Source organism: Neolamprologus brichardi, chromosome 3, assembly GCF_056152115.1.
Source record: "Neolamprologus brichardi isolate AB-2024 chromosome 3, ASM5615211v1, whole genome shotgun sequence".
In the NCBI taxonomy this organism is placed as follows: Eukaryota; Metazoa; Chordata; class Actinopteri; order Cichliformes; family Cichlidae; genus Neolamprologus; species Neolamprologus brichardi.
The window spans coordinates 22,697,281-22,711,088 of NC_142106.1; the positions used below are offsets into that span (position 1 = coordinate 22,697,281).

Below are 13,808 nucleotides of genomic sequence, written 5' to 3' on the forward strand. Positions count from 1 at the left end.
ATGCAGCAGAAAGGAACTCAGGGTTTGCTGTCTTGCTTGAGGCTATGTTGGATGCAGACTGGAGCAGCCAGGGATCAAACCACCAACTTTTTGACTATTAGATAACCTGCTTGATCTCCTGAGCTACCGCCACCCCAACTACTAACTCACTGACAGAAATGCAGCCCAGAGATTATCACAAACGTTACCCCAACATTTTCCAGTATTAGTGGTAAATATCCACCTCAAATCCTCAGCCACCAGAACACCTCCACCACTCCTCAGCACTGATTATCCGAGTCTGTGGAAGCCTACCTGAGGGAATCGAGCACCATTATCCCAAATAAGATTCCCACACTTAGCATTTCAATCATGAGCGTGGAGAGCGCTGTGAAGCACTTGGTTTAGGTTGTTAAAAGTGGATTTAAATTCCATCATAATTAAACCTTTCAGTCATCTCTGGTGCCCCACGGATAGAGAGGCAGTGTCACCCCAGAACGGATCGCTCCCATCAGAGGAGAAGAGCTTTATCACACAATAAAGGTCAGAGCAAAGGTGGGCCAGCAAAATTCCTCCCCCAGAATAACGCAGCCATCGGAGAAGCTGCTGACGGGGTCCAGTGTGCCTGCCTGTTTGGTCTCATTAAAGCTAGACGTAGCAGCTCCCGTCTGCTTGTACAGGCAGCTCACGGTAGATCACACTGATAGTGACGTAAACCTATAGATGATTCTCAGGTAGGTTCCAGGTTTTGTGAGGTGTACCATTATGTCTGATTTCTAAGCAGATTTATGGATGTCTATGAGAGATTGACATTGAAAACATTAACATCAGAGTAATGATCATAAGTAGAAGTGCAAATTTTGGCACAGAGCACAGAAATCGGCTGCCAAGTGTTTTTTTTTTCCTGCACAGGGACAGTGCACTTTAATAAATTATGCAACCAGAGTCAGCAACAAAAACATGGCATGAGACAGCCCAATGCATACGAGCCCATCAGTGTAAAATTAAGAGCAAGAGCAGTCCGAGGACGAGCGCCTCCCACCCAGGCTGGTAATTCTTGGCACGAACCGAGTTGTCAGATTATCTCGGGATGTAATTTGATTTGTATTTGTGAAGATTTGACGTGAAACGCCTCGCAGCGGTAAAAGAAAATATTAATTTCTAAGAAAGGCCAAGCACCACCTGTTCCATCCACAACGAGTTTTAGATGGTTTGAAGATTCCCGCTAACAAACGGGCGAACCGAGCAATTAGCACGAGCTCCTCGGCAGAGGTGATCAAATAAACTCGACAATCGCGGCACCAGTTTGGCCAGAACTCAAGGCTGGTTTTAAATATTTTAAATCGTCAGTGTTTTTCTAAGTAATGAATGAATTTCACTTTACTTAAACTGAGAACGCAGACTGACTGAAGGTGATCTTTCTAAACTTTGGTACTGGATCACTTGACTCTTTCCAAGACGACCATCAGAGCAAAATACAGCTAATAATAATAATAATAATAAAAGAAAAACTTCTGTGACCATTTTGGTAAAAAGGCCAAGTCTGAGTGATGAACTCATTTAAACCTGCTTTTCTGAACTCAGAACGCATCTGTCCTTCTCACACCAGTTACCAATTTTTTTAACCTTTATGTCAAATTTCCCCGACATCTTTAAAGTTTAAATGTAAAACCAAAATACTTTAAATCTATATGAAGAGAGAAAAAAAGAAGCAGGCAGAAAGTCTTAAAGTCGTCTTTGTGTAAAATAGTAAACTTTAGAGTTTAAAGAGGGCGCGGAAAGTCGGAAATTTCACAGGAGATGCTGCAAAAAGTTTTTTAAAAATTGTGGCAGTTACATTTTTTTCTGCACAAAACAAATTCACTTCAATTCAGTTTGAGGTGTCTAAAAAAAAGAACTAAACACAAATCATGAAAAACCAAAAACACTTTGATTTAAACGTCTTCCAACATGTTCTGTAAATGAGGCTCGACACAGTTAAAAACAACAGAACTGAGCAAATACAAGACATTTCTAAAACCTGTGAGGCCTCTTCTATTCAGCGCTAAACTGGAGAAATATTTTAACTTCTTTGGTTTGATTGTCTGAACCAAACTTGATTTAATCTTTTCTACATTAGTGACAATAAAAAAATTTAAAATGTGAATGCAATGAAGCAACAGCAAGTCCAAAGAGTTCGTTGCAGCGTCTAACTTCTCTTTAGTTATTTTAAAATCATTTGAAATGTGTGCTGTGAACTATTTTTGCTTCATTCTGTGGATTCGCATCCAAAATTTAACCCACTGGAGAAAAAAAACAAACACTTTCGAGTTTGAACTTGAAGCCAGCTGAATAGAAGCTGTGGGCTCAGACAGGTGAGGTGGCAGGTGTACAGCAAGTATTCACACACACACAGTGAAAAGTCTATTTACACACAAACGCACATCAATGCTGCATTTCTGCAACACACATCCACTCGATTCCCGTTAAAGCCTCTCACACACACATTACCTTTCATACACCACATAAAGACACAGAAAAGCTCTTTCCCTTTCACTCACACACACACACACACATGCGCACACACACAGATCTGCTGGTGAGATATAAGGTAATGGATTATGTGTAAACAGGACAAAGCAGCGGGTTGTTTACTTTGCATTTGTTTGCCATAAGCTTTTTGTTCCTGTAAAAAAACACCAAACTAATGAAACATGTGTCTGTCTGTGTGCTCATTTAGCATCACACACACACCTTCCAAAGTCGATACAGTAAAAGCATCATCCAAAGTAAAATAAGGAACAGTGCTGATAACAGAACAGGAAGTGTGGAAGATAACCATTAATCAAAAACAGTCCCGAGCCTCCAACAAATGTTTGCACAGAGTGTCATAAAAATGCATCCTAAAAGCACCCACACACAGAGAGCGAGAGAGAGAGAGAGAGAGGGAGAGAAATGCAAAGGAAGCAGGAGTCTAAATAGAAATATGAATGAGCTGTGAACAGAAAGAGAAACATAAGAGTGGGATAAAATTAAGAGAAAGAGTCCGGATGATTTATTTCAGGGAAGTTTCGGGAGGATTTTGCAGAAAAACTTCATTTCAAAAGATCAGGATTCCCACAGCTCGGTGTTTTACCAAAAAACATGCTTGTCACAGTAAATTTAATTCATTAAAAAACATATTGCAGGACCACTTTGTACACAAGTTTAAAACACCCCAAACGTGCGGACGCAGAGCCAATCCAAGACTGTAGTCCTAAAAAGGGGATGAAACCGCCACTAAACTGACTCAGAGTTCTCTAAATGTCGCGATTCAATCACGCTGGAAGAAGTTTGAAAATTAGACAAACTCTTTTTGGGTGTGTTTGTTTTTTTTTGGTTTTCTTGAAATATGAAAAAGTGCGTAAAGTGCGGACCGACCTGGCGCTGGTGCAGTCCTGGTACAGCGTCTCGAAGTCCTTCCTGGAGATGAGCTTGCAGCGGTTCACGCCGGGTTGGATGGCGCCGAGTCCCCGCAGGACGCGCACCTGCTCCACGGTGCACACCACGGGCGTGATGTCCAGCCTCTTCAGCTTGGTGTAGACGGTGTGCAGCCCGCCCACCAGGTGCTTCAGGAAGAGGTCGAACACCTGCGGCAGGCAGATCAGCTCCTGGCCGTCCACGCTGAAGCTGGCCACCTTCACGCCGTGCACCTCCACCAGCTTGCACTCGCTGCACAGACCCGAGCCGGACGAAGTCTGCGCCAGGCTGGGGGAGCCCGGAGTCAGGCCGGCTGTGCTCAGCGAGCCCAACCCGCTCAGGGGACCCAGAGGAGCGGTGGAGCCGCCGTTCCCCAAGCCGGCCAGTGCGCCTCCAGGTCCAGGCAGGAAAGCGCTGAGCATGCTGCTGGTGAGCCGTGGAGACGGGGACAGGGAGTGGGAGTGGGAGTTGGTGTGCGCCGGGCTGGAGGTGCCGGTGGAGGCGACGGATGTGTGGAGCGCGTCCGGGGCAGAGCGGTAGAGCGCGACCGGAGTTGGGGCGCCCGAGCCAGGCGAGAGGAGAGGAGGGGAGCCGGGAAGCGACATGACGGAAGGTCAGCGGTGAAGACGCGCGCACGCACTGAGGCTTTCACACTTTCACACGCACTTTCTTTCGTCCTCTCGCTCTGTCCAGCTGGGAGAGGGAAAAACAACACTTGTGCGTCTCTGCTGTTGGGCTTCCGCTCACTTTTTCCGTTTCTATTTCCGCCTCAGCTTCCACTCGCGTCTCGTTCTATCCAGGAGGAGCTCTCGCTCCGGGTATCCGTGCGTGGAAAGCGGACTGTCCGGTCTGTGCGTAAAAGCGACTGGAGCAGAGTCCGGGTCAGCCCTCGCCGTGGCCCCGCCTCCTGTAGGCGTGACTGACTAAACATTGGGCCAATCAGACGCGGTCCTTTGTAGGACTGTGAAGATGATTGGTGTAGAAATGAGAGGAGGACTTTATTGCCCCCCATTGATGTGTGTTTGTGTGTGTATGTGTGGAGGGTATCGGTCAGATCTCTCGCTTTGCGGCTTCATAAACTTTCTCACGAGTTGCTTGAGTCTCTAACGGGAACTTTTTATTTTTCTTCTTCGAGTTTTTTTTTTAATTACATGCTGCGTGTTTGTGCGTGTGTGCAGGATGACCTGCGAACAGCTGAGGTTTAGGAATAAAGGAGGGAGAAAGAAGGAAAAACAGGTGAAAAGGGAAAGGGAATGAAAGAAGGGAACAACACAGGTAACGATTAAAAGAATGGAAATAACAAGGAAGGTAAAACAAATAAAGAAGAAGTGTGCATAGGTGACAATATCGAAGGAATGAAGGAAGGAAGGATGGAAGGATGGAGGGAAGAAGGAATAGCAGGTCACAATAACAACAAGGAAAGACGGAAAATGAAAGGAATATATATTTAAAGAAGGAAACAAGGAAAAGGAATTTTAAGGCAGGAAGGAAGAAAGGAGGAAATGAAGGAAGAAAGTTAGGGAATAATGTAGGTAAACGTAAAGAAGAATGAAAAGAACAACAATAGGAAGGAAGGAAAGAAGGAAGGAAGATCAAAATCAAATGATGAGGTGAATGTGTGGACAGGTAACAATAAAAGAAATGAAAGGAAGGGGAGATGGAAGAAATAATAAAACGGTGATAAGGAAGGAGAGAAGGACATGAGTAGAGGAAAACAAAAGGAAAAAGACAAAAAGTAAGACAAGGAAGGATGGAAGAAACAACATACGTGACAATTAACAAAGTGAAGAGGAATGAGAGGTAAAAAGGAAGCAATGAATGACAAGAAGAGAAAAGAAGGAAGGAAGAAACAAGAAAGGAAGAACGGAGGGGGAAGAGAGAGGGAGAGCAGTGAAATAAACAAATAAAATAAGGAAAGAAGGGAAACAAACTGAGCAAAGGTGAAGTGATGATAAAAAAGAAGAAAGGTATAAAGAAAAGAAAAGAAGAAGGAATAAGAGGTGACAGCAAAGTAAATGGAAGGAAGGACAGATGTGGAAAGAATGAAACAAGACAGTGTAAGAAAGGAAGAAAGAAAGAACAAAATAGGTGATGATAAAAAGTACGGAAAACAAAGACAGATTGGTAAGGATGGGAAGGGAGGAAGAATAAGATAAATACTAAAACAGGACAGAAAAAACAACAATAAACATAAGGAAAGAAGGGCAATGAAAAGTATGGAAGGGTAAATATATAGTGGAAGGGAGAAAAAGTAAGGACAAGAAAGAGGTGTGTAGAAGGAAGGAAGGAAGGAAGGAAGAAGAAAGGAGGTATGTGGAAAAAAGTATAAACAAGGACAAAAGGAAGGAAGGAATGAAGGGAACAAAATAGGTAGCAACATTAAAAGAAGGGCTGAAGGAAGAAAAAAGAAATCACAGTTTGGAAGTAAAGAGCAAAGGAAGGAAATGAAAAGAGGGGAACAGCAGGTAACAATACAAAAAAGGACAGAAGGAACAAATATGAGAGGAAGGAAGGAAGGCAAAGAAAACAGAAGCGGAAGGAAGGAAGGAAGCATGAAAGTAAGGACATTGATGACGAAAGGAAAGAAGGGAGTAAAGAGGGAAGGGACAAAGGAGGGAAGGAAGGCAGGAAAGAGGAGAAAGGATGAAAACACAGACATTTAAAATATAATAAGAAGAGGAGACATGAAAGAAACAAACTGGTTTAGTCTTTCTGTTTAACAGAGAGGAAGGATGCTGTCGGGAGAATGATAACAATTGAAAACTCAAAAATGGAGATAGAAAAGGAAACAAGAGGGTGAGAAAAGGAATCTGGGGAAGAGAACAGAAGCTAAATGACCCATGGTGATCATTTATGTGACAAAAGAAGAGGACAGGGATTAAGAAAGCAAAAGCTCCAAAAGAAAAGAGATCACTGTGCAGCATCAAAGAGGCTCACACACGCGTGTGTGTGTGTGTTTAAGCAGTGAAATGGGATTGAGTGGTGTGGATTACAGACAGACGGAGCTTTATAATCCCGTGTAATCTCATTACACTGAGAAACCCTGACTGAATGAAAGGGAGACTGAAAAGAGAGAGAAACACACAGAGTGAGAGAAGATGATTATACTGAAGGGGAGAAAGAAGAGCACGCTAAAATTTGTAATAATGTTTGAAAATCCAGATTTACTTTGCACTCAGACTGACAGGAAGTCTGATATGTTCTGTTTTTATTCTGATGAGACAAATCATTTCAGTCGGGACCAAGATGTCGCACCGACAAAACAAACAAAAGAGGGAAATTAGTACAAAAAAGAAAGGAATTTTGGATGATTTATTTCTGACTCGACACGAGATTTAAGAAACAAGAAGTCTGTTTTCTGTCTTCCATCCCTCACTGCACTTAAAGTAGAAAGGCATTTTTCTTTGCGTTTATTTTTACCTTTTTTTTGGGATGTTTTAAATTGTCTTAATGCTGCATGGATGGCAACAAAAACTCAAGCATAAAGCACATCACATCTTTAAAGGCACACTCATTTTTGTGTTTATTTAATAAAAAATATATATTGTACTCAAAAATATACACTGATTAGTGTGTAACTGATGCATTCTCATAAACTTAGATGAGACGAGCATCACTGCTCAGTCATGTTTTACTTGTGATTAGAGAACGGCCACATATGTAGTACTAGGAGATGAAAACTCGTAGGCGTCAACGTGCTATGGAGGTAAATATTAATTCACAACTGCAGACTCAAGTTATGAAGGATCACACCTATGTTTTATCATCAGAGAAACAGTCGCCTTCTCTAAAGAATAGAAGGGGAAGCAAAATGTCATCGTCCTCCTCCTCACCTCAAGCCTCATCTCCTGAACTGAAGTCAGAGCTCTGACACATGAAAATGTGCATAAACATGCTCATTTATTCTCAATATTGTCACAATTACTTATTGTCAGCATGTTAGACATGTGACTGTTCCATGTGTGGATCTGCGGAAAGATGACAATGAGTAAGTTAAACAACACCAACAGCTGGATATAAGCTAACATCGTTGGGTAATATTTGGCTTAAGTGTCCTAAAAACTCTAATTTATCCTCTGATAAACAGTGTGACATTCTCACTTTTTATGAGAGTTCATTCACTAAGTGTCTGAGTCCAACATTGTTTGATCCTCTTGAAAGAATGTTCCACTAACAGCAGCTAACAGAGGCTAACAGTGGCAAAACAGTTGCACTTACCAACATAAACGACAACAACAAACAACAACAAACTTTATTTATATAGCACATTTAAAAACCAGTGGTGTACCAAAGTGCTTAACATGCAAGAGAGTAAGATGAAGTAACAGGGAAGGATGAGGGCTATGGCAAGGTACCAAAACGTGCTAGCAGGTTGAATGGCATTAAAACACACGAAGGCAAAAGAATTGCATATAAAAGCATAAAAGAAGACTAAGTGTAGAGGATAAAACAGTCAAAAAATAATAATTTAAAAATTAATTAAAAGCCGAAGATAAGAATAAGCGTTAAGCTAACTATCAAGCAAGCGTTAACTGGTAGAAAAGGCGCGGCTAAATAAGTGGGTTTTTAACCGCGATTCCAGACTCGCGTATAGCGATGGGGAGGTTATTCCATAAATCGGGTGCAGCCAAGGCAAACGCGCGGTCACCCCTAGTCTTCAGCCGAGATCTCGGCAGTACCAAGAGTGACTGTGAAGATGATCTTAATGCTCTAGTAGGGATGTATAATCTAAGTAGCTCAATGAGGTAGCTTGGCGCTATATTGTTAATAATTCGGAAGGTAAGCAGCAGGATTTTGAATTGAATGCGGTACTTAACGGGAAGCCAATGCAGATCAGCAAGGACAGGGGTAATAGAGACACGCCGCCCACTACCAGTTAGGAGATGAGCAGCTGCGTTCTGAACAATTTGGAGTCTATGGAGGAGAGTTGAGTTAAGACCAAAGTAAAGTGAGTTGCAATAATCCAACCTAGATGTCACAAAGGCGTGGATAAGCTTTCCAAGGTCCCTATGTGGAACATAATGTCTGGCCTTGCTAATAAGATGCAATTGATGGAAACAAGATTTAACAACAGAGGACACTTGTTTATCGAACTTAAAAGAGCTATCCAAAAATACACCCAGGTCACTAACAGTGTCAGTGAGGAAACTGTTAAAGGAACCGAGGGCGTCACGGAATTGGCTACGGGGGACTCTACTAAAAGTTTGGGATATATCCTCATTTCGTTTCTTAAAGTATTACAACCTCCTCCAGAGAAAATAAAGGTCGACACTTCTCACCCAGCATTGATAGTTGAGGTAAACAGCAGCCGTTACGTGATTATGCACTTGCATCGGGAGGGGTAAGAAAACACAATTCAGTGGTGAAATTTTACTTTTTGTAATTTTAATTCAGCAATGCTAATAACACCTGATGGCTCTCTTGCTGTGCCATCCTCTAATCCCCAGAAGCTTGAGGGTCCTATTGACTCTCAAGGTTGGTGTTGAAAGGTCAAAGTTGGCAAAACCTTAGCATCGGGCTTCCATTCCCTGCTTAGACAGTCACCTGTGAGCTCCTTTTACTTGGTTCTATTTACCTTTATCACCTCTCTCCCATCCGGTCTTCCAAAAGGATGGTCAATTCCAGCAGGACCACTTGCTTCAATGAAATAAATCAGACACAAGAACCATATTACGGTGCTTGTCTGCACAGGTCGACTTTCAACCACCAAGACTTCCTGCTTGGTTTGTATGTTGCTGTAACCTCTCTCTGGTGTGACTCTAGGATAACCATCAGCACCTGGTCATGGCAGAATCAGTAACTCCCATCTCCCAGGGCCTTGTCAGTCTGCATTTAATCCTTTTGATAAAGTTTACAGTTAGGGCTAGACCAGGTGACCCTTAGTTATGCTGCAATAGGTCTAGGCTTCCCATGATGCACTGTTTCTGTACTCACCATGCGTCTATATGTCACTCTATGCTTGATGAAAGGGTATCATCTTTTTGTTGGGGTTTTATAAATATATATGCATATATATATCATATATGCATGATAAAAAAGCCATAATCTATGACTTTATGACCTCTATAGTAGTTCTGTGAAGATTAAAGAATTTAGGAGAGAAAGTACAAGTGAAAAAAGAGCAAGAGAGGTCAAGGAGGAAAGGTGGAGCAGCAGCCGAAAATGAAAAAGGTGAGACGGAACAAGACAGAGATGAAAAGAATAGAGAGGTAAGGAGAGTGTCAGAGAGACACGAGGGCAATAATTTGTCTCTCAGGACTAATAATGATCAGACTGAAGCTGGACTCAGAGAAAGACAGAGAGAGATGAGCTCTTAGTGGAGGTGAATATCTCTCTGTGGGGTTATAATGACCGATATGAACTTGGAGTTGGACTTTGGGATGCTGAGAGCGAGGCAAAGAGGAATAGGAGCGAAGTCCGAGAGAGACGAGAGAAAGAGATGAGGAGGGGAGGGAGAGTGACAGAAGGGCAAAATGAAGGAGGTGACAAGAGAGAGGAGAGTGACAAAAGTGGAAAAACTTGTCTGCAAAATGCTCTTCACCCCCTGAGGAGACACAGAGGAAGATGTAAGTGACAAAAGGCTTTTTTTTACTGCTTTCTGCGTATTGAATCAGTCGTCCTGACTAACTGTATGTCATCTTTTTGTGTTGGTGCAGTTTTTACTGTGGGGTAAAGAAAAAGTGGCAGCCACTGCAGGAAAAGACTCACATTCACCTTCATGGATGATGTCACACTGCTCTCCACCAACGAGAAAAAACACCACCATGTTAACATTTCACAACTGCCCATTGTCAGCCCAACAGCTGGCGATTGCTGATAAATTTAGAGAGGGGAGGCGTGTGTGATATGCTTGTCGCTTTCTGGCTTCAGAAGAACTTCAAGAATTCAAGTTATTGTCATTGTAATAGATTTGCAGCTGGAAAAACTTACATGGTGTGTGATATTTAAGACAACACAAAGAGAAAGATAAGAACTATGAAACACCAGATCTCTGCAACACTATCAACATTAAAGGTACAGGACAAGGAGGGAAGGAAATATAGGACCTAAGGACTGTGCATGAAGTATAAGGTAAATGCACAAAGTAAAATATAATTTACACATCAAAGCATGAAATCTAAAATATATTACATTGGAAATATTTTACATGGAGACTGTACACAAGTCTTTTTGTCATACTGGGGAATGTTGTTGTGCTGCAAAGTGACAATGAAGATCTTAGCAGAACCTACCGGATCCCTTATTCAATCTGAAGTGAACAGGTGCTGTTTTTCCTAAGGCTAGAAAGCAAGTAATGCAAAACTTGGTTTCATGTATATATTTGCAAAATTCTAATATATTCATACTGTGATATTCATTGGAGTATTTGAGTCACAGCATGACACTACACTCTTATGTGGCTGTGACATTATTGTATCATTGTGCTTTCTGAAAAGTCTAAAAACTATAACATTATTAATGAGAGGCTTCTTTTTCACTCAGTCATTATCTTCATTTAAACACAATGTGGTCTTATATTTTCCGAGTGTGACAAACAGTACACAGTGCAGCCAACAGGTGCATCTTTGCGCCAAAGTTTGTCAGGATTCATTAGGCAGAGTCAGCGTTCCTACATCCAGGACTCTGTTCCTTGAAACATCTGTTTAACCACATGAGTTGCAGCAGCGAAAAGAGAAACTCCCGTGCAGGCAGCAGGTCGTACGGTGCCACTTGACAATGATGTATGCTTGAGGGAAGTTTGCTGGATTTTAACTGAACCAAAGAAGACATCAGAAAAGTTTGACAGCTGTGGTTACAAAAAGAATCTGTGTTCGTGTTTGGTTACCTTACATTTAACGATTTTATAAAAATGTTTTTGCTGATAAACAAAGTACCACAGACTTTAACTAAATGATGGGTGATGATTATAATCAATCTAATTAATTAATTTATTATTATTATTATTATTATTATTATTATTATTATTATTATTATTATTATTATTATTATTATTAATTATCTCATTAAATAAATGTTTTAAGATCAATTAAAGTTTTTTTTCAGCTGCAGCTTCAGTGATGTTTAAGAGTTTGAGAAAAAGAATAAATATAATTAAAGCTGCAAGCAACAATGAGAGGGCCCTCATACCTGAGTGCAAATGTGGGTGTACTGGGTTCAAGCTGATCGAGCCATTTGAACAGTTTGGAGCGTAACTCTTATCAATGCTGTGATGTTTAGTGCAGACTGAAGAATGTGTCTTTGAGATTGTTAAGATTTTGCTGATGTAATTTTAACTGATTCTTCTCAAACACGGTGAATCTGTACCTCAAAGTTTAAAACATGACATTTCCTTCTGTACCTAGGTGGTGTTCTGACTATCATTAAACATTTCCACACAGATGTGTTCAGGGGTGGGCCCTTATCACACACAAGAAGTTTAGTCCAGACTGGATAAAGTATGTGTGAATGACAGCAAATTAAAATTTAAGGCGAATGAGCAAAATTCGCAATGGTGTCATAGACACACCCTTCAACAAAAACTCAAAAGCTTGGTAATTTAGCATGGCCCACATCTGTAGTTTTTACTGACCCAAAATTAAAATGATCCCATTAAAACGCTCGGAGCAGTTTGAAAAAGTACAACAACCGGAAATCTCAACAACGATGCCAAAATTACATCATAATTTAAAAATGGCAGACTTCCTGCTGGCTTTAGGGGATAACTCCAAGAGGATGTTTTGTGCATCTTGGGATGTTTAATATGTGTACCAAATTTCATATCTGTATGTGAAATACAGCAGTGGCGCTTACCTTTTCCAACTTTATTGGTACCACTATAATTTAATTCCATTCAATTAAATTTTATTGATATAACGCCAAATCATAGTTGGCAGAAAGAAATCACAGTTTCTTGAATGTGCTTTACAGAAAACAGAGAAAACAGAGAAAACAGAGAAAAGTGTAGGTGTCCTGTTTGAGGATCATATTTTGATTCTTATAGACACAGAGGTCCAGGTGATGCTTCAGAAATGCATATTTCCCAAAAGTTCTTTGGTAGTTAGGTGGTGATTTCATACCTTGACATAAATAAGATAAAATCCTGCTTCACAGTACTGGCCTCAGCACAGGACCATGAGACTTGTCTTTGACCAATACGTTGTCACTCCCAAAGCGTAACATTTTACGCTAGGTGACAAATCGTCAATATATTATGCTTCCGGGCACCCAACACGTGCCTAGATTACGAGATCGGAAAAATTAGGAAACATGAGAACCGTTTGGAATGAATCTACACATGTACATTCGTTTTACTTAAAATGCTTTGGAAAACACCATCTAACGTCATTAAAGGGCTTGTTAGGGTTAGGGATAAGGTTAGGGTTAGGGCTGGAATACATGGCTGGAACGTGTATTACCGCTATTACTGAACTTCATTGTTATTACCTCAGCATTTAATAAAATGATAACTCGCTAGGTGGGAAAAGTTGGAAGGTTTTCCCTTTGAAAGAGTGAAGAGTTTTTGGGGTCTTCTTTACAGATAACAAACACCTAGGTTGCATCTAAACTTTGTTTCAAGAGCATTTTAAAGCACACGTCTTTGTGTAGTGACAATCTGTATTCAAACTGCTCCATAGGTTTGTGCGCCATGCAAATAATGAAGCAAAATTCAAAGTGGCCAGGTGGATGGACAAGTCAACAAAGATTGTGTGTGTGAGGGAGATGAAAAGAAAAAGGATGAAGAAAAGAAAAGAGGACATGAGAGAAAGATGAAGGGAGAATATTTTAGACTCCAGTGCTGGGTGACATTGGTCTGCCGGCTTTTTATAATTTTCTTTTTTTTATTTCACTTTGGGACAAAAACATGAATGAGAAAGAGCCGCGGGCTGTGTGAGTGTGTGTGTGTCTTTGCAAACTCTTGTCTCTGTGACACACACACACACACACGCACACACACAAACACTTCAGGTTTTGACCAAAGTGTTTGAGCATCACTCACACACACACACACACTGCTGCTATATCTGAGCCATCACTTGAGGCCATCAGGATTTATTTAGCTTTTATTTATACAAGCTTAAAGTCAAACCATCCATCTCACACACAACAGCCCCCAGCTGCCATTACAGTGTGTGTGTGTTTGTTTGTGTGTGTGTGCGCAGTAGATGACATTGCTTGCATACAGGCAAGTTTGTGATGATCTACAGTAAGTACGGGATGGCATGTGAGTGTGTATGTGTGTGAGTGTGTCTGTATTTGTTTTTCCCATCATCCTCGGCTGTACCTCGAGCAATGATGTTGACGACGGCGGCTCAAGTTGTGTTCTTTAATAATCTAATTCAACAACACAATTACCAAGTGTCAAACTGCAGTGTGAGCATCTCGGGGCCGGGGCGCAGCGACGGTGATGCTTT

General features: G+C 41.3%; 1 protein-coding gene across 2 annotated transcripts in view; it reads right to left on the reverse strand.

Annotated features, from left to right (window-relative positions):
- The window catches only part of LOC102798181 (dachshund homolog 2-like), a 112,654-nt gene extending 108,394 nt beyond the window's left edge, over positions 1-4,260 (reverse strand). For both annotated transcript variants that reach the window (XM_006803428.3, XM_087834907.1), the window contains exon 1: positions 3,379-4,260. In XM_006803428.3, coding sequence (XP_006803491.1) covers positions 3,379-4,022 — 644 coding nt within the window. In that variant the 5' untranslated portion in view covers positions 4,023-4,260. The remainder of the gene's footprint in view (positions 1-3,378) is intronic.
- Between the last annotated feature and the right edge of the window lie 9,548 nt (positions 4,261-13,808).